The 23222-nt window shown below is 53.4% G+C and overlaps 1 protein-coding gene across 2 annotated transcripts in view; it reads left to right on the forward strand.

The window, feature by feature from the left end:
* The first annotated feature begins 2046 nt into the window (after positions 1-2046).
* Positions 2047-23222, forward strand: part of ALG1 (ALG1 chitobiosyldiphosphodolichol beta-mannosyltransferase) — a 115299-nt gene continuing 94123 nt past the window's right edge. Inside the window, exons 1-4 of one of the 2 annotated variants that reach the window (XM_075317878.1) lie at positions 2047-2381; positions 8595-8672; positions 18544-18647; positions 20860-21008. In XM_075317878.1, the coding sequence (XP_075173993.1) occupies positions 2120-2381; positions 8595-8672; positions 18544-18647; positions 20860-21008 (593 nt within the window). In that variant the 5' untranslated portion in view covers positions 2047-2119. Of the gene's footprint in view, positions 2382-8594; positions 8673-18543; positions 18648-20855; positions 21009-23222 lie in introns of those variants that run through there. The other variant, XM_075317879.1, reaches the window with a different exon arrangement.

Genomic DNA, 23222 nt, shown 5'->3' on the forward strand with positions numbered 1-23222 from the left:
TGGTGGTAGGCTTAAAAATCTTTTGGCCAAAACTAAATCTGACGGCAGTATATTTGATACGGTGTTCTATGACTGTGTGTGCACGCTGCGTTTTTTGCTGCAGTTTGTTACCCAAAACTGCATGCATTTCCTTCTCCCAGCTAAGTCTATGGAGATTCAGAGGCGCTGTGCGCACGTTGCTTCTTTTTTGCTTGCAGTTTTTAGTGCACAAAATTCTTTGTGCGTTTTGTCCGGCATTTTTTACCACTTCCAGCCATTGCTTTCACAAAAAAATCGCATGAGAGAAAAATTTGTAAAAAACGCATTTTTTTCTTGTTGCATTTTCTGGCACAAGGTGCAGTTTTTTGTGAACAAATTTTGTGCAGTGTGCGCACACAGCCTTAATGTGTGATTGGTGAGGATGTGGAGCAGAAGTGGAGTTTTTCCAAGCGTGGGTGGTGGAACTGTGGAGGGTTCAAGGGGTAAAGGCATAGCTGCAGAGGAATCACAAGGGGGCCCCAAAATTTTGCCAGTATGGGACCCTGAAATTCCTACTGGTGGCCCTTATAATATTGCGTGTATATTAGTGTATAATGTATATGTGACGCCCTGGCCTATCAGGTCATCACAGGGTATTGTGCAATCTGCCCTTCTGCACAGTATCCGCATGCTCCTTGGTTACGGGTCCCTGGCCTTTGGTGTTGCTAAGAACAAGCTAATCAAAATCCTAGGAACACTCTGCACCACACCCACCAGATACACCAATGGGTAGCCTGAAGGGAATAGGGCCGCCCACTTGGGGGGTTGGTAAGGGGAGGTCAGGAGTGTCAGGAGACAGTAGTAGGAGAGGAAAGTGTTGTGTTGGAGGTGAAAGTGAGAGGTTAGGAGCTGGGCTCCTTGTTACTACTAGGTGGCAGACGTTGGTCTGGGCCTGGTAGGAGCTGGAATCCCAGTCGCAGGGGATCGTGACAAGCGGCACGGTACTGCCGAGGAGGGCAGTTGGCGGCCTTGTGCCATCTCCAAGCAGGGGCCAGGGCACGACGGGGTACGTGGACCCTAGGCCAGGAAGTAGCTTCAAGCGTCCTGGTAAGTCACCTGAGGAGCACGGGGCCTTCAAGATTCGTTCTCCACCTGCTCCAAAATCGGGGTACTAGTGCAACGAGGGGGATAGGACTTTCCCAACACAGTCCAGAAAATCCCAAGCGTGAACCCTGAGAGCAAGCTGCCTCAGTTAGCCACACTGGGGAGCGGGACCCGACTAGTTTTACACTACAGGGACCAATCAGTAGAAAGCTGCCAATGAAAAGGTCACCTGCTAACAAGCAACATCAACGGGCACGGGATTCAGGCGTGCTTCCTCCCTGCTGCAGCGGTGCTACGACCTTTGGTTTACCACGGTTGTCGGTGTCAGCGTTTTTAGACTGAGTGACTACGCAGTGATCCTTACCATCCTCAACGGTATCCCTCCGCCAGCATCACCGAGCCTTGGGGCATTCCCCCTACCCACGGGGGGGTTAAACACCTAACTGCCATATCATCGCCACCGGGTGCTCCCAACAGCAGCGGTGGTACTACACCTTACCACACACCGTGGGTGGCGTCACAAACTTTCAATATACAGTCCCCTGTAAATACTCCCAATTTTTGTTTTGAGTGGCCGCACGACCCCCAGGTACGGAGACTCCTCGAGCCACTGCGGATCCGGATCCAAGCAGTTCCGGCTGCTGACACGGGTACGGTACATATATACACATACTTATCCAACATAATGGTTACACAACAGAGCAAAGTGGCACATGTTCAGACTGCCATGTGTGAGGATGTGTTGGGGGTGAGGCAGCTGGTGTCCTGGCACCCTCAGTGTCTGTGCAGTGGACACATCTGCACCGTGATATCTTTACACAAATGGACCAAATGCACAAGAATGGAATGTCCCTTTAAGTACAGCCGCAATAGTCACATGACAGCGGCTCCTGAGGTCCACGCAATGCGCATGTCAAGTTACACATCCAACTGCTGCCGAGGGCTGCATTGAAATCTGTCGCTCGGATAAACACAACGTTCCCGGAAGTCGATCAGCCAATCAGCAGCAGTGGGTGTGGCTATGTCGTCCGACACAGTTCTCTGCTGCACATAGAGGATGGCTGCCGGTGTGAGGGCGCCGCTGCTGGCGGCCTGTGCGGCGGTGGCGGCTCTGCTCCTGGCCGGGGCCGGCCTCCCCTGTGCGCTGTCCGTGGGGACGCTGCTGGCCGCTCTGCTCTGTGTCACCAGCCTGTTTCCCGCAGACCCGTCCAATGTGTGTGTGCTGGTCCTGGGAGACCTGGGCCGCAGCCCCCGGATGACGTATCATGCGCTGTCACTGGTCAGGAATGGCTTCACTGTGACCCTCGCCGGCTTCCGTGGTGAGACCGCTGAGCTGCTCTGGGAGGGCTGTGATTGCATAGTGATGTGACCCGGCAGGTGCCTGCAGTACAGGTAGAACACACAGCCAGCAGGGCAGGGGGACAGACCCCAGAACACACAGCCAGCAGGGCAGGGGAACAGACCCCAGAACACACAGCCAGCAGGCAGGGGAACAGACCCCAGAACACACAGCCAGCAGGGCAGGGGGACAGACCCCAGAACACACGGCCAGCAGGGCAGGGGGACACCCCAGAACACACGGCCAGCAGGGCAGGGGGACAGACCCCAGAACACACAGCCAGCAGGGCAGGGGGACAGACCCCAGAACACACAGCCAGCAGGGCAGGGGGACAGACCCCAGAACACACAGCCAGCAGGGCAGGGGGACACCCCAGAACACACGGCCAGCAGGGCAGGGGAACAGACCCCAGAACACACAGCCAGCAGGCAGGGGAACAGACCCCAGAACACACGGCCAGCAGGGCAGGGGAACAGACCCCAGAACACACAGCCAGCAGGCAGGGGAACAGACCCCAGAACACACGGCCAGCAGGCAGGGGAACAGACCCCAGAACACACGGCCAGCAGGGCAGGGGAACAGACCCCAGAACACACGGCCAGCAGGGCAGGGGGACAGACCCCAGAACACACAGCCAGCAGGGCAGGGGAACAGACCCCAGAACACACAGCCAGCAGGCAGGGGAACAGACCCCAGAACACACGGCCAGCAGGGCAGGGGAACAGACCCCAGAACACACGGCCAGCAGGGCATGGGGACAGACCCCAGAACACACAGCCAGCAGGGCAGGGGGACAGACCCCAGAACACACAGCCAGCAGGGCAGGGGGACAGACCCCAGAACACACAGCCAGCAGGGCAGGGGGACCGACCCCAGAACACACAGCCAGCAGGGCAGGGGAACAGACCCCAGAACACACGGCCAGCAGGGCAGGGGGACAGACCCCAGAACACACAGCCAGCAGGGCAGGGGAACAGACCCCAGAACACACAGCCAGCAGGCAGGGGAACAGACCCCAGAACACACGGCCAGCAGGGCAGGGGAACAGACCCCAGAACACACGGCCAGCAGGGCATGGGGACAGACCCCAGAACACACAGCCAGCAGGGCAGGGGGACAGACCCCAGAACACACAGCCAGCAGGGCAGGGGGACAGACCCCAGAACACACAGCCAGCAGGGCAGGGGGACCGACCCCAGAACACACAGCCAGCAGGGCAGGGGGACAGACCCCAGAACACACAGCCAGCAGGGCAGGGGGACAGACCCCAGAACACACGGCCAGCAGGCAGGGCAACAGACCCCAGAACACACGGCCAGCAGGGCAGGGGAACAGACCCCAGAACACACGGCCAGCAGGGCAGGGGGACAGACCCCAGAACACACAGCCAGCAGGGCAGGGGGACAGACCCCAGAACACACAGCCAGCAGGGCAGGGGGACAGACCCCAGAACACACAGCCAGCAGGGCAGGGGGACAGACCCCAGAACACACGGCCAGCAGGCAGGGGAACAGACCCCAGAACACACGGCCAGCAGGGCAGGGGGACTGACCCCAGAACACACGGCCAGCAGGGCAGGGGGACACCCCAGAACACACGGCCAGCAGGGCAGGGGGACACCCCAGAACACACAGCCAGCAGGGCAGGGGGACAGACCCCAGAACACACAGCCAGCAGGGCAGGGGGACACCCCAGAACACACAGCCAGCAGGGCAGGGGGACATCCCAGAACACACGGCCAGCAGGGCAGGGGGACATCCCAGAACACACAGCCAGCAGGGCAGGGGGACAGACCCCAGAACACACAGCCAGCAGGGCAGGGGGACATCCCAGAACACACAGCCAGCAGGGCAGGGGGACAGACCCCAGAACACACAGCCAGCAGGGCAGGACAGACCCCAGAACACACAGCCAGCGGGGCAGGGGGACAGACCCCAGAACACACGGCCAGCAGGGCAGGGGGACAGACCCCAGAACACACGGCCAGCAGGGCAGGACAGACCCCAGAACACACGGCCAGCAGGGCAGGACAGACCCCAGAACACACAGCCAGCGGGGCAGGGGGACCGACCCCAGAACACACGGCCAGCGGGGCAGGGGGACCGACCCCAGAACACACGGCCAGCGGGGCAGGGGGACAGACCCCAGTACACACGGCCAGCGGGGCAGGGGGACCGACCCCAGAACACACGGCCAGCGGGGCAGGGGGACCGACCCCAGAACACACGGCCAGCGGGGCAGGGGGACCGACCCCAGAACACACGGCCAGCGGGGCAGGGGGACCGACCCCAGAACACACGGCCAGCGGGGCAGGGGGACCGACCCCAGAACACACGGCCAGCGGGGCAGGGGGACCGACCCCAGAACACACGGGCAGCGGGGCAGGGGGACCGACCCCAGAACACACGGGCAGGGGGACCGACCCCAGAACACACGGGCAGGGGGACCGACCCCAGAACACACGGCCAGCGGGGCAGGGGGACCGACCCCAGAACACACGGCCAGCGGGGCAGGGGGACCGACCCCAGAACACACGGCCAGCGGGGCAGGGGGACCGACCCCAGAACACACGGCCAGCGGGGCAGGGGGACCGACCCCAGAACACACGGCCAGCGGGGCAGGGGGACCGACCCCAGAACACACGGCCAGCGGGGCAGGGGGACCGACCCCAGAACACACGGCCAGCGGGGCAGGGGGACCGACCCCAGAACACACGGCCAGCGGGGCAGGGGGACCGACCCCAGAACACACGGCCAGCGGGGCAGGGGGACCGACCCCAGAACACACGGCCAGCGGGGCAGGGGGACCGACCCCAGAACACACGGCCAGCGGGGCAGGGGGACCGACCCCAGAACACACGGCCAGCGGGGCAGGGGGACCGACCCCAGAACACACGGCCAGCGGGGCAGGGGGACCGACCCCAGAACACACGGCCAGCGGGGCAGGGGGACCGACCCCAGAACACACGGCCAGCGGGGCAGGGGGACCGACCCCAGAACACACGGCCAGCGGGGCAGGGGGACCGACCCCAGAACACACGGCCAGCGGGGCAGGGGGACCGACCCCAGAACACACGGCCAGCGGGGCAGGGGGACCGACCCCAGAACACACGGCCAGCGGGGCAGGGGGACCGACCCCAGAACACACGGCCAGCGGGGCAGGGGGACCGACCCCAGAACACACGGCCAGCGGGGCAGGGGGACCGACCCCAGAACACACGGCCAGCGGGGCAGGGGGACCGACCCCAGAACACACGGCCAGCGGGGCAGGGGGACCGACCCCAGAACACACGGCCAGCGGGGCAGGGGGACCGACCCCAGAACACACGGCCAGCGGGGCAGGGGGACCGACCCCAGAACACACGGCCAGCGGGGCAGGGGGACCGACCCCAGAACACACGGCCAGCGGGGCAGGGGGACCGACCCCAGAACACACGGCCAGCGGGGCAGGGGGACCGACCCCAGAACACACGGCCAGCGGGGCAGGGGGACCGACCCCAGAACACACGGCCAGCGGGGCAGGGGGACCGACCCCAGAACACACGGCCAGCGGGGCAGGGGGACCGACCCCAGAACACACGGCCAGCGGGGCAGGGGGACACCCCAGAACACACGGCCAGCGGGGCAGGGGGACCGACCCCAGAACACACGGCCAGCAGGGCAGGCTACACTCTGTATAGAAATAACCTCCCTTCTGCCCATCTACATGGATCCCAGCAGTCAGGCACCCAACAAGCAAGATGTCACCTTTCCTGTGGAGACTTATTGTCTCTGGACAATTCCTTTAATCCGATTGTGATACAAGATTTGGATTTTCACCAACTGTTATCATTAGTAGCATTTTACTATTTTGTCTTGTGGCCAAACTTTTGTACATTCCCAGTCTTTATCCTTCCTATTCTTTCATTCTCCAATGGACTCCGACCCTCTATATTGTGCACGTGGTGCATGCTAATGAAATAGACAGGCAGATGCTCTGCAGCAAGCGTACTGCCCAACACACAGGAGCGTGGGTGACCGGGCAGTGGCCGTGGCTATCCACTGGTTACATATAATATAGCACCTGTAGATTGTGTGGTAATCTGCAGACAAATTGTTTTTTAGACATGTAGCAGTCTTCCTGGAGTAACAGCTACAAGGAGAAAATGATGATCTGTCCTCCCTGCAGCTGCTTCTATTCATCAGGCCTGTGCAGGAGCTGTCACCACTTACTATAGACTGTGCTATAATCCCTCCCCTGACTTGTTGACTGACAGCCTGCTCTGTGCACACACACACTCTGCAGAGCAGGCTGTCAGTCAAGATGTAGGACATGTGATTAAGGCCATGTTCCCACATTGAGTGTTTGACGTTGCAGAATTTCTGCACCTCTTGGGTTTGTTTTTACACGTTTTTGAAGCTGTGTTTATTTTTGTCACTCATGTTTTAAATAAAGCTGTGTTGATTACGTGGTCTCCTGAAAGAATTGTATAAGATGCAGGAAAATTTACTCATAAACTCAGCATCTCCGCAAGAGAAATTGACGTGTTGCGGATTTCAGACATGCACTGCAGGGCGGTATATTCTGTGTTAAAACAAAAGAAAACCCCAACCCCAGGACCATGAGATTTCTCCAATCCCGTCCGCTCTGCTGGAACTGAGATGCTGCATTTTTTTGAACAGTGAAAATATACAGCATCAAAATCCACTAAAAGCTCATTATGGGAACTTCACCTAAGGAGTCACGTGTACGGGGGCTCAGTGCAATCTTCTAGTGGGAGTCACGTGTAATAATCTTCATAGTAAGGCTGGGGCCACATGAGCATTAGGCCCTGTGCCCACGGGAGGAGCCCGGCGGACTTTTCTGCAGGGATTTCCGCAGGTTCACGCAGCAACTCCCAACCAGCCATTGCTGAGGTATTTCTGCGGTAAACCTACGGAAACCATGCAGATTTTTTGCGGAATTCCTGCAGATTTTCCGCCCTCTATCTCCATAGTGGAAAGGCAGGAATTCCGCAGAAATAATTGACATGCAGTTACGTGCGGCTGCCGGACATCCGCAGCAAATACCACAACATTGATACAGCACTCCCCAAATCCCATAGGATAATATGGGGAGTGTCTATACTTGCGTAAACCTGTGGATTTATCTGGAAAATCTAGAAAATCTGCGGGTTTTCCGCAGCAAAATCCTCAGGTACGTTCTCCCGTGGGCACATAGCCTTAGTGCGATTGCATCCCATGACACACGTTTGCCGCTCTTCTGGAGTGTAGGCAGAGTGTCATGCCAGTGTGATGTGATTATGCAATCTTGGCACAGCCGCGGAGGAGAGAGAGGGACTAATCTCCCATCTCCGCTGTCAGCTAATGTCTATAACGCACTGCATTCCAGTGTCATCCAAGTGCAGTGTGAAGTTTCTCTCGCACTCTTAAGGGGGCTTTACCCGCTGCAATATCGCTAATGATTTATCGTCTGGGTCACGTCGTTAGTGATGCACATCCGGCGTCCTTAGCGACATCGCAGCATGTGACACGTACGAGTGATCTTAAACGATCGCAAAACAGGCAAAAATTGTTGGTTTTGGAGAGGTCGTCCTAAAACCAAATATCGTTGCCTGTTTATTAGCGATGTTGTTCCTCGTTCCTGCGGCGCACCACATATCGCTGTGTGTGACACCGCAGAAGCGACGAACATCTCCTTACCTGCCTCTACCGGCAATGTGGAAGGAAGGAGGTGGGCGGGATGTTACGGCCTCTCATCTCTCCTCCTCTGCTATTTGACGGCTGCCGTGTGACACCACACGACCCGCCCCCACAGAAAGGAGGCGGATCGGCGGCCAGAGCGACGTTGCTGACCAGGTATGTGCGTGTGACGCTGCCGTAGCGATAATACAATATCGCACGTACGACGGAGGCGGGTGCTATCGCGCTCGACATCGCTAGCGATGTCGCAGTGTGTAAAGCCTGCTTTAGACTTGTATGGGTGCGAGAGAAAACGGATCGGATTCCACCCACAGCATGCTGCGATTGTTTTCTCGGTCCAATTAGGCCTGAGAAAAAAATCACTCATGGGAACTGCCCATAAAGTAACAAAAAAATCGCATTCCACTGGCTCCGTTTTTCTCAGTGTCCTTAGTCTAGCTGCAGACATAATACACTATACGTGTTTATAAGAAAAGGCTGATCATTTATTTTTCCTTTCTTTGTTTTAATAGAAACTGATCCTCACAGAGATGTCTTGAACAATCAGAAAATTAAAATCCATCAGCTGTCCGACTTCAAGGCGCTAAGAGGTCGGTGCCATAAGGTTTCATTTACTCGTCTTACTTTGTGCTTCTGTTTTGATTACTCTCTAATAGAGCCGCGCAGCTTATCTTTATTGTGACCATGTCGGGGGCAAGACGCAGGCAGTATAGAAGTGTGACAGGCTCTCCTCCTGCACTAGTTCTCATGGCCTTCCTTACAGTTTGTATAGAGCGCCTGCTAAAAATGGCTGCTGAAGGAGAAGCATGTGGCCACACCTGTCCAACAGCCCTCTCCATTAGAAAAAGTAACTTCTGTGCAGTGATTGGACTGCCCTGGTCACATGCTTTCTCAATAGCAATTTTGAAAACCAAAGTTATATATGATATATATTATATAAAATACACAGTACAGACCAAAAGTTTGGACACACCTTCTCATTCAAAGAGTTTTCTTTATTTTCATGAGTCTGAAAATTGTAGATTCACATTGAAGGCATCAAAACTATGAATTAACACATGTGGAATGAAATGCCTAACAAAAAAGTGTGAAACAACTGAAAATATGTCTCATATTCTAGGTTCTTCAAAGTAGCCACCTTTTGCTTTGATTACTGCTTTGCACACTCTTGGCATTCTCTTGAAGAGCTTCAAGAGGTAGTCACCAGAAATGGTTTTCCAACAGTCTTGAAGGAGTTCCCAGAGATGCTTCGCACTTGTTGGCCTTTTTACCTTCACTCTGCGGTCCAGCTCACCCCAAACCATCTTGATTGGGTTCAGGTCTGGTGACTGTGGAGACCAGGTCATCTGGCGTAGCACCCCATCACTCTCCTTCTTAGTCACATAGCCCTTACACAGCCTAGAGGTGTGTTTGGGGTCCTTGTCCTGTTGAAAAATAAATGATGGTCCAACTAAACGCAAACCGGATGGAATCGCACGCTGCTGCAAGATGCTGTGGTAGGCATGCTGGTTCAGTATGCCTTCAATTTTAAATAAATCCCCAACAGTGTCACCAGCAAAGCACCCCCACACCATCACACCTCCTCTTCCATGCTTCGCGGTCGGAACCAGGCATGTAAAGTCCATGCGTTCACCTTTTCTGCGTCGCACAAAGACATGGTGGTTGGATCCAAAGATCTTAAATTTGGACTCATCAGACCAAAGCACAGCTTTCCACTTGTCTAATGTCCATTTCTTGTGTTCTTTAGCCAAAACAAGTCTCTTCTGCTTGTTGCCTGTCCTTAGTAGTGGTTTCCTAGCAGCTATTTTACCATGAAGGCCTGCTGCACAAAGTCTCCTCTTAACAGTTGTTCTAGAGATGTGTCTGCTGCTAGAACTCTGTGTGGCATTGACCTGGTCTCTAATCTGAGCTGCTGTTAACCTGCGATTTCTGAGGCTGGTGACTCTGATAAACTTATCCTCTGCAGCAGAGGTGACTCTTGGTCTTCCTTTCCTGGGGCGGTCCTCATGTGTGAGCCAGTTTCTTTGTAGCGTTTGGTGGTTTTTGCCACTGCACTTGGGGACACTTTCAAAGTTTTCGCAATTTTTCGGACTGACTGACCTTCATTTCTTAAAGTAATGATGGCCCCTCATTTTTCTTTACTTAGCTGCTTTGTTCTTGCCATAATACAAATTCTAACAGTCTATTCAGTAGGACTATCGGCTGTGTATCCACCAGACTTCCGCACAACACAACTGATGGTCCCAACACCATTTATAAGGCAATAAATCCCACTTATTAAACCTGACAGGGCACACCTGTGAAGTGAAAACCATTTCCGGTGACAACCTCTTGAAGCTCATCAAGAGAATGCCAAGAGTGTGCAAAGCAGTAATCAAAGCAAAAGGTGGCTACTTTGAAGAACCTAGAATATAAGACATATTTTCAGTTGTTTCACACTTTTTTGTTAAGTATTTCATTCCACATGTGTCAATTCATAGTTTTGATGCCTTCAATGTGAATCTACAATTTTCAGAGTCATGAAAATAAAGAAAACGCTTTGAATGAGAAGGTGTGTCCAAACTTTTGGTCTGTACTGTGTGTGTTTATATACTACACTAGAAGGTGGCCCGATTCTAACGTATCGGGTAGTCTAGAATGTGTATGTAGGTTAGTAGATTGAATAAAACTGTAATGAATGGACTGGATGGGTTAGGTTTAATTTAGTATTCTTATAATTGTTTATTGTTTTTAAAATGACAAACAACAGAAGGAACAGTTTTAATAGATGAGTCTAATGTTTAATGATGTCCATGGCTTGTAATGAAAGAAGGCCATGAACAGTGTAAAGTTAAGTAAAAATATGCTGATGCTGCGATGTGGCCCAATGCTGGTATATGCCCCCATCGTGGTGCAGCCACCATCCTGACATGTGCCCCCATCCTGTGGGGTAATGTGTGCGGGGGGCGGAGTGTGGGGGGGTGGAGCCGAGCGGGGCCATGGCGCTGAGGACGTTAGTGCCGGGGACTGCATTGCTGGGGACAGGTGACTATCCAGGCATGTGTGTGTGTGTGTGGGTGTGTGTTACACGCGGAGTGGCGGAGCCGAGCGGGGTAATGTGTGTTACATGCGGAGTGCGGGGGGCAGAGCCGAGCAGAGTTGTGTGCGGGGGGCGGAGTGCAGGGGGGGGTCGGAGCCGAGCGGGGTAATGTGTGCAGGGGGCGGAGCTAAGCGGGGTAATTTGTTCAGGGGCGGAGCCGAGTGGAGCCATGGCGCTGAGGGCGTCAGTGCTGGGGACTGCATAGCTGGGGACAGGTGACTATTCGTGTGTGTGTGTTCAGTGTACACATGCGGAGGGCGGAAAGCGGGGGGGTGGAGCCGAGTGGGGTAATGTGTGCGGGGGGGCGGAGGCGAGTGGTGGGTATGTGTCGGCTGGGTTGCCGGTGTGGGCAGGGAGTCGGGGCTCCGTGTGGGTGCAGGGAAAGTGTTGGGCTTCATCCTGTCGGCCCGTAGTTCGGGCTGTTCACTTAGCTGAGCCGTTGGTCGCAGGCTTTTTAGCACGCGCGGTGTGGCGACGGTTGTCACTGTAATGACGTCATTTTGGAGCAAGACAGACAGAATAAGGCAAATAGATATAGATATATATTTTATATTTCTTCGGCGCTCTATTGGGAGACCCAGACGATTGGGTGTATAGCACTGCCTCCGGAGGCCACACAAAGCAATTACACTTAAAAGTGTAAGGCCCCTCCCCTTCTGGCTATACACCCCCAGTGGGATCACTGGCTCACCAGTTTTCGGCTTTGTGCGAAGGAGGTCAGACATCCACGCATAGCTCCACTGTTTAGTCAGCAGTAGCTGCTGACTATATCGGATGGAAGAAAAGAGGGCCCATATGGGGCCCCCAGCATGCTCCCTTCTCACCCCACCGGTGGTTTGTAAGGTTGAGGTACCTATTGCTGGTACGGCGGCTGGAGCCCACATGCTGTTTTCCTTCCCCATCCCCCTGAGGGGCTCTGAGGAAGTGGGATCTTACCGGCCCCAAAGCCCTGAGGCCGGGCTCCATCCACAGACCCATTGAACCTGCTTGATGTGGAGCGGGAGTGCCGTTCAGGGACATGGCCCTGCACCATTCAGGTACTCTGTGTCCCCGTACACACAGGCACAGCACACTCCAGACTTGCTGGGTGTGCTAGTGCGCCGGGGACAGTAAAGGGTTACAGTCACTGCAGCCTAGCTGAGTGACTTTATTTATTGGGAACTACCGCGCCGGACGCTCCGTGAGCGGCGGCGCGGCTGGGACTTGTAGTGCGCCGGGGACTTAGCGCCGACCGCGCTTTTACGGCGGCGGCGCTCATAAATCCAGTCCCCGGCTTTTGCGGCCTAACTCAGCTTCGTTCCCGCCCCCACCCTGTCAATCAGGGTAGGGGAGAGACGCTGTACACTCAGCAGCGCCGAGGGCTGGAGCCTTATTTACATGCTCCAGCCCTCTCACTAGACACTGTGGGACGCCAGGTTTCCCGCTCTGACTCGGGGCACGCCCACGGCCCGCCCCTACTCACACGAGCTGGGGAAGGACGCCGGCAGCCATTCCTGCAGCCCGAGCTGAGAGAACGGACTCTGGGCAACCAACAGGAATGGGGCGACCACACACCCGCTTATAGGCGGGCGGTAAGCGGCACCTGGGGTGCTGACACTAAATACCGCAGTTTTGTCTATTTGTATTCGTGTCGCTATTTCGGGCTATATGCCCTCTTAGATGGCGACACATCAGCAGCAGGAAAGCATGGGTGCTACGGCACAGGCTTTCTATGCTGCTTGTATTGCACGTACTGAAGTGTTCAGGTGTATTTATGCTTGTATGCTATACACTGCACTGTACGGTCACTAGTCTTGGCTATATTCGCCATAGAATGGCTAGACTACAGCAGCAGAAAAGCAAGGGTGCTGAGGCACAGGTTTTTTTCTATGCTGCTTGTATTGCAGGTGTTGCAGTGTTCATTTGTACTTATGCTTGTATGCTATACATTGCACTGTATGGTCGCTATTCTGGGCTATATTCCCCTAGATGGCTAGTCTACAGCAGCAGAAAAGCAGGCTTTCTATGCTGCTTGTATTGCATGTGCTGCAGTGTTCATTTGTACTTTATGCTTGTATGATATACATTGCACTGTACGGTCGCCATTCTTGGCTCTATAAGTCGGCAGCAGCATATAAGCAACACAGGCTTTCGATGCTGTTTTCGCTGCATGTGATACTGTTCCACGGCACTGCTCCCCATTGGGTGCAATGCTCCCCTGTAGCACTTGGTCAGCCGGGGTCTCTACTTGACGTGGCCAAAAGAACCACCTCTCAACCCTGTCCAGGGACAGGGACGGAGTTGCAATGGGATAGAGACTTGCAGTCCGGACAGGCCATGGGCAATCTGGATCATTGCTCCCTGGCCACCCTCACTTGGATTAAAAATCGGTGCTCCGGGGGGGTCCCAGGAGGCTCTCTGTATGATGAGGTAGACGTAGCTCATCAGGACTTTGATCCTGACACCGCTCTCACTCCGGATACACCGGATGGTGACGCCATAAGGAATGATCCTATAGCGTCCATCAATGGAATGTTGGATCTTTTCTCCCTCAGCTCCCCCAGCGGAGGAGTCAGCTTCACAGCAGGAGAAGTCCCATTTCAAACTCAAACGTATATTGAGTAGTGTTCTGGCCACGCTGACTTCAGAGAAGCAGTCCAGAAACACCACGCTTACCAGATAAGCTTTTTCTCCAAACGTATTAAGGATACACGTTATCACTTCCCCCTGACGTGGTCAGGCGTGGGACCCAGGGTCCAAAGGTGGATTCTCCAATCTCCAGGCTTGCGGCTAGAGCCACAGTTGCAGTGGAGATGGGACTTCACTTACAGATGCCATTGACAGACAGATGGACTCTGGTTGAAATCTGTCTGTGAGGCTATCGGCGTGTCGGTTGCTCCGGCATTCACAGCCGTATGGGCACCCTAAGCTTTTCAGCTGTTCTTGTGCAGCTGGTCTTGAGCACAAGTACATCTGTGCCGCAGGGGCGTCCGTAACCTCGCAATGTCTGCATTGCGACTTACCCTATTAATGCTGTCCTGGAAGGACAGCCGAGGTTTCGGTCCTTCCCAGGCTCGGGCAGGTCCCAATTGTCCTCGTCCAAAAGGGCTGAAAAGCCTCAGAGGGGCTCAGCTGCCGGCCGGGCTCAATCACGCCCAAGGAAGGCAGCCGGAGGAACCGCTACCAAGGCGGTCTCCTCATGACTCTCAGCTCTCTCATCTTTCCGCATCCGCGGTTGATGGCAGACTCGCTCGCCTTTGGCGACATTTAGCTGCCACAGGTCACAGACCGGTGGGTGAGGGACAGTGTGCCCACGTGCACAGGACAGAGTTCTGTTCTCGTCCTCCGACTCGATTCTTCAGAACGTCCCCACATCCCCACCGAGCAGATGCTCTTCTGCAGGCAGAAGGAGTGGTAATCCCGGTTCCTCTTCAGGAACAAGACACGGTTTTCCTCCAATCTGGTTGTGGTGCCAAACAAGGATGGCTCTTTCCGTTCCGTTCTGGACCTAAAACTGCTCAACAAGCACGTGGAGGCCAGGCGGTTCCGGATGATACCCTCCGCTCCGTCATTGCCTCAATGTCTCAAGGAAATTTCCTAGCATCAATAGACATCTAAGATGCTTATCTCCACGTGCCGATTGCTACAGAGCACCAATGTTTTTCTACATTTCGTGATAGGAAACGACCAGCTTCAGTTCGTAGCTCTGCCATTCGGGCTGGCGACAGCCCCACGGGTGTTCGCCAAGGTCATGACGGCAGTGGTAGCAGTCTTGCACTCACAGGGACACTCTGTGATCCCTTACTTGGACGATATACTTGTCAAGGCACCCGCTCAACAGGCATGCCAACTCAGCCTGAATGTTGCGCTGGAGACTCTCCAGACATTCGGGTGGATCATCAACTTCTCAAAGTCAAACCTGTCACGACCCAATCACTAACGTATCTTGGCATGGAGTTTCATACCCTCTCAGCGGTAGTGAAGCTTCCGCTGGACAAGCAGCGGTCACTACAGACTGGGGTGCAGACTCTCCTTAAAGGTCAGTCGCACTTCTTAAGACGCCTCATGCACTTCCTCGGGAAGATAGTGGCGGCAATGGAGGCGGTTCCGTTTGCGCAGTTTCATCTGCGTTCACTTCAATGGGACATTCTCCGCCAATGAGACGGGAAGTCAACATCCCTGTACAGGAAAGTATCCCTTTTACAGACGGCAAGGACTCTCTGCAATGGTGGCTTCTTCCCACCTCATTATCACAGGGAAGATCCTTCCTACCACCGTCTTGGGCGGTGGTCACGACAGACGCGAGTCTGTCAGGGTGGGGAGCGTTTTTCTCCACCACAGGGCTCAGGGTCCGTGGACTCAGCAGGAGTCCACCCTTCAGATCAATGTTCTGGTAATCAGAGCAGTGTATCTTGCCCTACTAGCCTTCCAGCAGTGGCTGGAAAGAAAGCAGATCCGAATTCAATCGGACAAGTCCACAGCGGTGGCATACATCAATCACCAAGGAGGGACACGCAGTCGGCAAGCCTTCCAGGAAGTCCGGCGGATTCTGATGTGGGTGGATGCCACGGCCTCCACCATATCCGCAGTTCACATCCCCGGCGTAGAAAACTGGGAGGCAGACTTCCTCAGTCGCCAGGGCATGGACGCAGGGGAATGGTCCCTTCACCCGGACGTGTTTCAGGAAATCTGTCGCCGCTGGGGAAGGCCGGACGTCGACCTAATGGCGCCCCGGCACAACAACAAGGTCCCAACCTTCATGGCACGGTCTCGCGATCAAAGAGCGCTGGCGGCAGACGCCCTAGCGCAAGATTGGTCGCAGTTCCGGCTCCCTTATGTGTTTCCACCTCTGGCACCCTTGCCTAGAGTGCTACGCAAGATCAGATCCGATTGCAGCCGCGTCATACTCGTCGCCCCAGACTGGCCGAGGAGGGCGTGGTATCCGGATCTGTGGCAGCTCACGGTCGGCCAACCGTGGGCACTACCAGACCGACCAGACTTGCTGTCCCAAGGGCCGTTTTTTCCATCGGAATTCCGCGGCCCTGAATCTGACTGTGTGGCCATTGAGTCCTGGATCCTAGCGTCTTCAGGATTATTCCACGGGGTCGTTGCCACCATGAGACAGGCTAGGAAGCCCACGTCCGCTAAGAACCTCAGAACGTGGAGGATATTCTTATCCTGGTGCTCTGCTCAGGGAGTGTCTCCCTGGCCATTTGCATTGCCTACCTTTCTTTCTTTCCTGCTATCTGGGTTAGGAAAAGGTTTGGCGCTCGGCTCCCTTAAAGGTCAGGTATCGGCGCTATTCGTCTTTTTTCAAGAGGCATTTGGCACGCCTTCCTATGGTGCGCACGTTCCTACAGGGGGTTTGCCATATCGTTCCCCCGTGCAATCGGCCATTAGATCCATGGGATCTGAACAGGGTACTATGCCCTCCAGAAGCCGCCCTTCGAGCCTCTGAGGGAGGTTTCACTTTCTAGACTATCCCAGAACGTGGCTTTTCTGGTAGCGATCACATCTCTTCGGAGAGTGTCTGAGCTGGCAGCGCTGTCATCCAAGACTCCCTTCCTGGTCTTCCACCAGGACAAGGTAGTGCTGCGCCCCATTCAGGAGTTTCTCCCGAAGGTGGTATCCTCTTTTCATCTTAATCAGGATATCTCTTTGCCTTCGTTTTGTCCTCATGCAGTTCATCGGTATGAGAAGGATTTACATTTGTTAGATCTGGTGAGAGCACTCAGAATCTACATTTCCCGCACGGCGCCCTTGCGCCGTTCAGATGCACTCTTTGTCCTTGTCGCTGGTAAGCGCAAAGGGTCGCAGGCTTCTAAGGCCACCCTGGCTCGATGGATCAAGGAACCAATTCTTGAAGCCTACCGTTCTGCTGGGCTTCCGGTTCCATCAGGGCTGAAGGCCCATTCTACCAGAGCCGTGGGTGCATCCTGGGCATTACGACACCAGGCTACGGCTCAACAGGTGTGCCAGGCAGCTACCTGGTCGAGTCTGCACACTTTCACCAAACATTATCAGGTGCATACCTATGCTTCGGCGGACGCCAGCCTAGGTAGAAGAGTCCTGCAGGCGGCAGTTGCCTCCCCGTAGGGGAGGGCTGTCTTGCAGCTCTAACATGAGGTATTTCTTTACCCACCCAGGGACAGCTTTTGGACGTCCCAATCGTCTGGGTCTCCCAATAGAGCGCCGAAGAAGAAGGGAATTTTGTTACTTACCGTAAATTCCTTTTCTTCTAGCTCTTATTGGGAGACCCAGCACCCGCCCTGTTGTCCTTCGGGATTTTTGGTTTGTTTGCGGGTACACATGTTGTTCATGTTGAACGGTTTTCAGTTCTCCGATGTTATTCGGAGTGAATTTGTTTAAACCAGTTATTGGCTTTCCTCCTTCTTGCTTTTGCACTAAAACTGGTGAGCCAGTGATCCCACTGGGGGTGTATAGCCAGAAGGGGAGGGGCCTTACACTTTTAAGTGTAATTGCTTTGTGTGGCCTCCGGAGGCAGTGCTATACACCCAATCGTCTGGGTCTCCCAATAAGAGCTAGAAGAAAAGGAATTTACGGTAAGTAACAAAATTCCCTTCTTTTCGTACTTGTAAAAATAAAGGCCTTGACTAAAGCTTTTATCACCAGAAAAGTGGTGTAAAACTTTGAAAAGCCTGCAAAACTTCTGCGACTTTTGTTATTTTCACACCATAACCTTTTCCAGCGACTGTACATCAACAATGTAAGTAGTTTACCACAATTAAACATATAGTTACATCCCAAGAATGGCACAAGCAGAGGCGTTTACCCTCCATCTGCAGCAGGAGGTGACTGTTACACATCGCTAGGCTCCTGCTGTTTTTTGGGACTGTAACTATTTGCCAATAGTGACAATGTGAAAAGTTTGACCGGAAGATCATTCCCTTGTCTTTATATATCCCTGCCGATTTCTCCTGCTCTATAGTATGCAGCCCAGAGTAGGACAACATATACACTGTGCAAAAATTTTCTTTAAAGACGTATTCTTAAGTTATTAAATTGCTATAAGTTAGATAGTGTGAAAATAAGCAAGTCTGTAATTGATTTACCCTTTCTATCTGCTGCTGTTCTCCTTCAATGAGAGCTTTTATCTTTCATAGTGTACAGTTGGTATCCATGGACCTTTGCCATTAGCAGAACTTGTGCTTTATAGGTCTACTATTCCTACCTCTCTGCTCACCAGAAGTGTCACTCAGGGAGGAGAGCCCACCCTGCCAGAGACCAGGAAGTGAGGAGACTGCATTGCTCTGAGATGATCAAGAGACATGAGCATAACAATTTCGGTCTTGTTTCTAATAATTTCGTCAGGCCTTCAGTTTAAACTTATCAAATCTTAAACTGAATAAATTTAAAACAAATTTTATATTTTTCTCATTTAGTTGGACCACGATTACTACGTTATGTCCTAAAGGTTACTGTGCAGGCTGTCCAGCTCTTTTGGGAACTAGTGAAGATGGATCCACCATCGTTTATCTTTATTCAGGTATGGCATGGGTCACATATAGTTGTAATGTTTGGAATGATTATTTCACTCCTGCTGTTTTCCTGCGCTGCATACTGTAGGAGAGGACAATCTTATGAGAGTAACATACTTAAAGGGACTGTCAGCACAGAAGGATTGTTCAAACTAAGCACAGGCACTCTGTGCATCATGGTAGAACCCAACATTTAAGTGCACCTTCCCATCTGCAGGTTTTCCATCTATTTCTGCCCTTCAGAGAAGAGGAGTGGGTGCAGATAAAGGGATAGGTGCATTATAATATTTGGACTCTGTGAGCGTCTGTGTTTAGTGTGAATAGTCATTCTCTGCTGGGAGAGTCCTTTAAAAGGACTGTCAGCAGCTTTTTACAATGTAATCCGTGAGCAGTATTACGTGGGGCTGAGTGTCTGATTCCACTGATGTCACTTATTAGGGGGTGTGTCACTGTTTCAATAAAATTACTGTTTTTTCAGCTGGAGATTATGATCGACACGCTGTGTCTTGTGCCTTCTAGTCAACTGCTTTGTGGACCCCCCCCCCCCCATACCATGATGTAGCAGCTTTCTGTCAATGTACATTGCACACAGAGAGCTGCCAATCAGTGGTGTAAGCATGGCATACAGGGTTAAGCATTCAGAGCTCTGCTAAATCTGCAGTAGAGTAAACAGCGATTTTATTTAAATGGCAGGAAGCAAACCAGCAAGTGACACATAGCTACTCTTCACCTACATCATGCTTCTCTCAAATTATGTAGTAAAAACATGTGGACTGATTCCCTTTAATGAGGATATTTGACCAGTTGAAGCACATTAAACTGGCCAGATGTTGTAATAGTGGCTGCGGAGCTGAGTATACCTTTAATTTATCACCTCTGTTGTGGAGATATAAAGTTTAGTAGATAGTATCTAATTTCCTGTTCAGTCTAAGAAGCATTAAAGACATGTCTGGGGGTGTTTTACTTTTCTTTGTAGCTCCATTGGGAGACCCAGACAATTGTCTGGGTCTCCCAATTGGAGCTAGAAGAAAAGGAATTTACGGTAAGTAAACAAAATTCCCTTCTTCTTTGTCGCTCCATTGGGAGACTCAGCCAATTGTCTGGGTCTCCCAATTGGAGCTAGAAGAAAAGGAATTTACGGTAAGTAAACAAAATTCCCTTCTTTTCTTTTCTATTCCCCCCCCCCTGCATGATGTTGACCAATCACAAGTAGGAAGCATCATGCAGGAGAGAAAAAGAGTAAAGGATGCTGGAGCCGCTGCAAGAACGTTGGCAAAAAGCTCCTGGGAAAACTCACCGGTTGCGCCTTCATCACATGGGTTGGTGAGGTGGATAGTCCAGGTATCAAGCTGAGCTAAGACTGGCTATAAGCATGTCGAGCTGTGTACCACCAGCCATACCCTTTACATAAGCCTCACTGATATTACTGACAGCTTCATATTCCTAGTGTTGACCCTGCAGTGGGTTCCTGCCAGATTATACTAAACACATACTTGACACCGAATTATCGGCCAAGAATGAAGCGAGTTAATGCAATATTATCTATGAGAATTATTTTATTATTGATAAACTTAAAATTACACTTTCAAACAAGAGAGCCATTGATATGTGCACTGAAAGCAGCCATATATGTCAGAATGATTAATTGAGGACTGCTTTCAATTATTTCTTGTTATACACTGAGGACTGGTTACAATTATTCCTTGTTATAATCTGTCGGTTGATACAAATAGACATTGGATATGATTCCATGACTTGAATGAGTATTCCTGTATAAATATTGAGTATAATTATCCGGTGTTTTGGATTCAACCTGATATGTTATATATGTATATATAGGATTGATATGACATGTAGATAATCTGGAATCTTGTGCCCCCCTGGTGGCTCTCTTGTTTGAAAGTGTAATTTTAAGTTTATCAATAATAAAATAATTCTCATAGATAATATTGCATTAACTCACTTCATTCTTGGCCGATAATTCGGTGTCAAGTATGTGTTTAGTCTGATTGTATAGAAGTGATTATAAGGAAGTGGACTTTAGTGATCCTGCCAGATTATAGCTGGGGACACAGACAGACAGACTGCAGTCAGATAAACATTGGAGGGATTGTCTGAAGACCACAAACAAGAACGATGGCTTTCCTCTACTGTTTCTACGCGATTCAATCTTTTTCTCTATGTAAAATCTGAGCATTTTGTTTGTCTTCTTTAAGGTAGAATCCTCCAGGATTACCGGCCATAGCAGTCACATGGCTCTTTTGTCTTCTGAGGAGATGTCAACTAATAATTGACTGGCATAACTACGGGTACTCCATCATGAGTCTCACTAATGGACCTAGACACCCAATTGTACGAGTCGCAAAATGGTTTGTATATAGAACATTTCATACTATTGATTAGCGTTGGTTGGTGTTCCGCTGCCCAGGATATTGCAGTGCGTTTGATATGTACACCGTGTGATGTGAAATTGTCTTTAAGCAAGGGCTTGATAGAATTTCAGTGACAGAAACTCAGTCTGATGCAAAAAAAACAAACATTGTGAGGCAGCTTTAATCCTATCCTTGATTGTTTTTTTTTTTTTTCTTTTTTAACCCCCTTTAACGACCCATCACGTACTGGGTACGTCATGGTGCCCTGGTACTTAACGACCCATGACGTACCCAGTACGTCACGGCGAAATCGCGGCCCCGGTGGCTACGATTGGTGTGCAGAAATCTTAGATTCAGGGAGGAGGGGACTTCTGCCTGACCTCAGGAGGGGTGGTGTCCCCCCCCCCCCTCCCCTCCCTTACCTACGGAGGCTGTGATTGGCTGACGAACGCCGCTCAGCCAATCACAACCATTGTGATGTTTCAGCCATTGAAAATGGCTGAAACATTGAAATCCAGCCATAATCAGTGCAGCTATAGCACTGAGCATTGTCTGGAGCTGGGTGATCTCTGTTTCACCCGCCCCCACCTCTGATTGGAGAGACTGGCCTTGTGACCGATATCTCCAATCACCTTGGATCTGGGGTCGATGACTTGTAAATGACCACTCTCCTCAGCTTCACTCCATCCGTGGAAGCTAAGGAGAGCGATCCCTGCAAGTGCCATTTGGTTAAGTGCCCCCGATCCACCGCTGCCCCCAATCAGCCACTGCCAACTTTCAGCTGTTTCAGCAGCAGTAGTCACCGCCCTCGATCCACTGCTGCTACTGCCTCTGATCTACCACCTCCCCCCTCCATCTGCTGCCCCCCTCCATCCGCCATCGCTCACACAACAGCTGCTGCCCCCCTTCATCCGCCACCGCTCTCCCCATCAGCCTCCCCCTCCCCAATCTGCTGCCCGCTCTCTCCCACCTCTCACCCTCCTGAATCTGCTGCCCCCTCTCCCACCTCTCACCCTCCTGCATCTGCTGCCTCCTCCCCACCTCACCCTCCTGCATCTGCTGCCCCCTCCTCCACCTCTCACCCTCCTGCATCTGCTGCCCCCTTCCCCAGCTCACCCTCCTGCATCTGCTGCCCCCTCCCCACCTCTCACCCTCCTGCATCTGCTGCCTCCTCCCCCACCTCACCCTCCTGCATATCCTGCCCCCTCCCCCACCTCTCACCTTCCTGCATCTGCTGCCCGCTCCCCCACCTCTCACCCTCCTGCATCTGCTGCCCCCTCCCCCACCTCACCCTCCTGCATCTGCTGCCCCTCCCCCACCTCTCACCCTCCTGCATCTGCTGCCTCCTCCCCCACCTCACCCTCCTGCATATCCTGCCCCCTCCCCCACCTCTCACCTTCCTGCATCTGCTGCCCGCTCCTCCACCTCTCACCCTCCTGAATCTGCTGCCCCCTCCCCCACCTCTCACCGTCCTGCATCTGCTGCTTCCTCCCCCACCTCTCACCCTCCTGCATCTGCTGCCCCATCTCCCACCTCTCACCCTCCTGCATCTGCTGCCCCTTTCTCCACCTCTCACCCTCCTGCATCTGCTTCCCCCTCCCCCACCTCTCACCCTCCTGCATCTCCTCCGTCCTCCCCCACGTCACCCTCCTGCATCTGCTGCGTCCTCCCCCACGTCACCCTCCTGCATCTGCTGCCCCCTCCCCCACCTCTCACCCTCCTGCATCTGCTGCCCCCTCCACCACCTCACCCTCCTGCATCTGCTTCCCCCTCCCCCACCTCTCACCCTCCTGCATCTCCTCCGTCCTCCCCCACGTCACCCTCCTGCATCTGCTGCCCCCTCCCCCACCTCTCACCCTCCTGCATCTGCTGCCCCTTTCTCCACCTCTCACCCTCCTGCATCTGCTTCCCCCTCCCCCACCTCTCACCCTCCTGCATCTCCTCCGTCCTCCCCCACGTCACCCTCCTGCATCTGCTGCCCCCTCCCCCACCTCTCACCCTCCTGCATCTGCTGCCCCCTCCACCACCTCACCCTCCTGCATCTGCTGCATCCTCCCCCACCTCACCCTCCTGCATCTGCTGCCCCCTCCTCCACCTCTCACCCTCCTGCATCTGCTGCCCCCTCCCCCACCTCACCCTCCTGCATCTGCTGCCCCCTCCCCCACCTCTCACCCTCCTGCATCTGCTGCCCCCTCTCCCACCTCTCACCCT

Source organism: Anomaloglossus baeobatrachus, chromosome 7 (genome assembly GCF_048569485.1).
Source record: "Anomaloglossus baeobatrachus isolate aAnoBae1 chromosome 7, aAnoBae1.hap1, whole genome shotgun sequence".
Lineage (NCBI taxonomy): Eukaryota > Metazoa > Chordata > Amphibia > Anura > Aromobatidae > Anomaloglossus > Anomaloglossus baeobatrachus.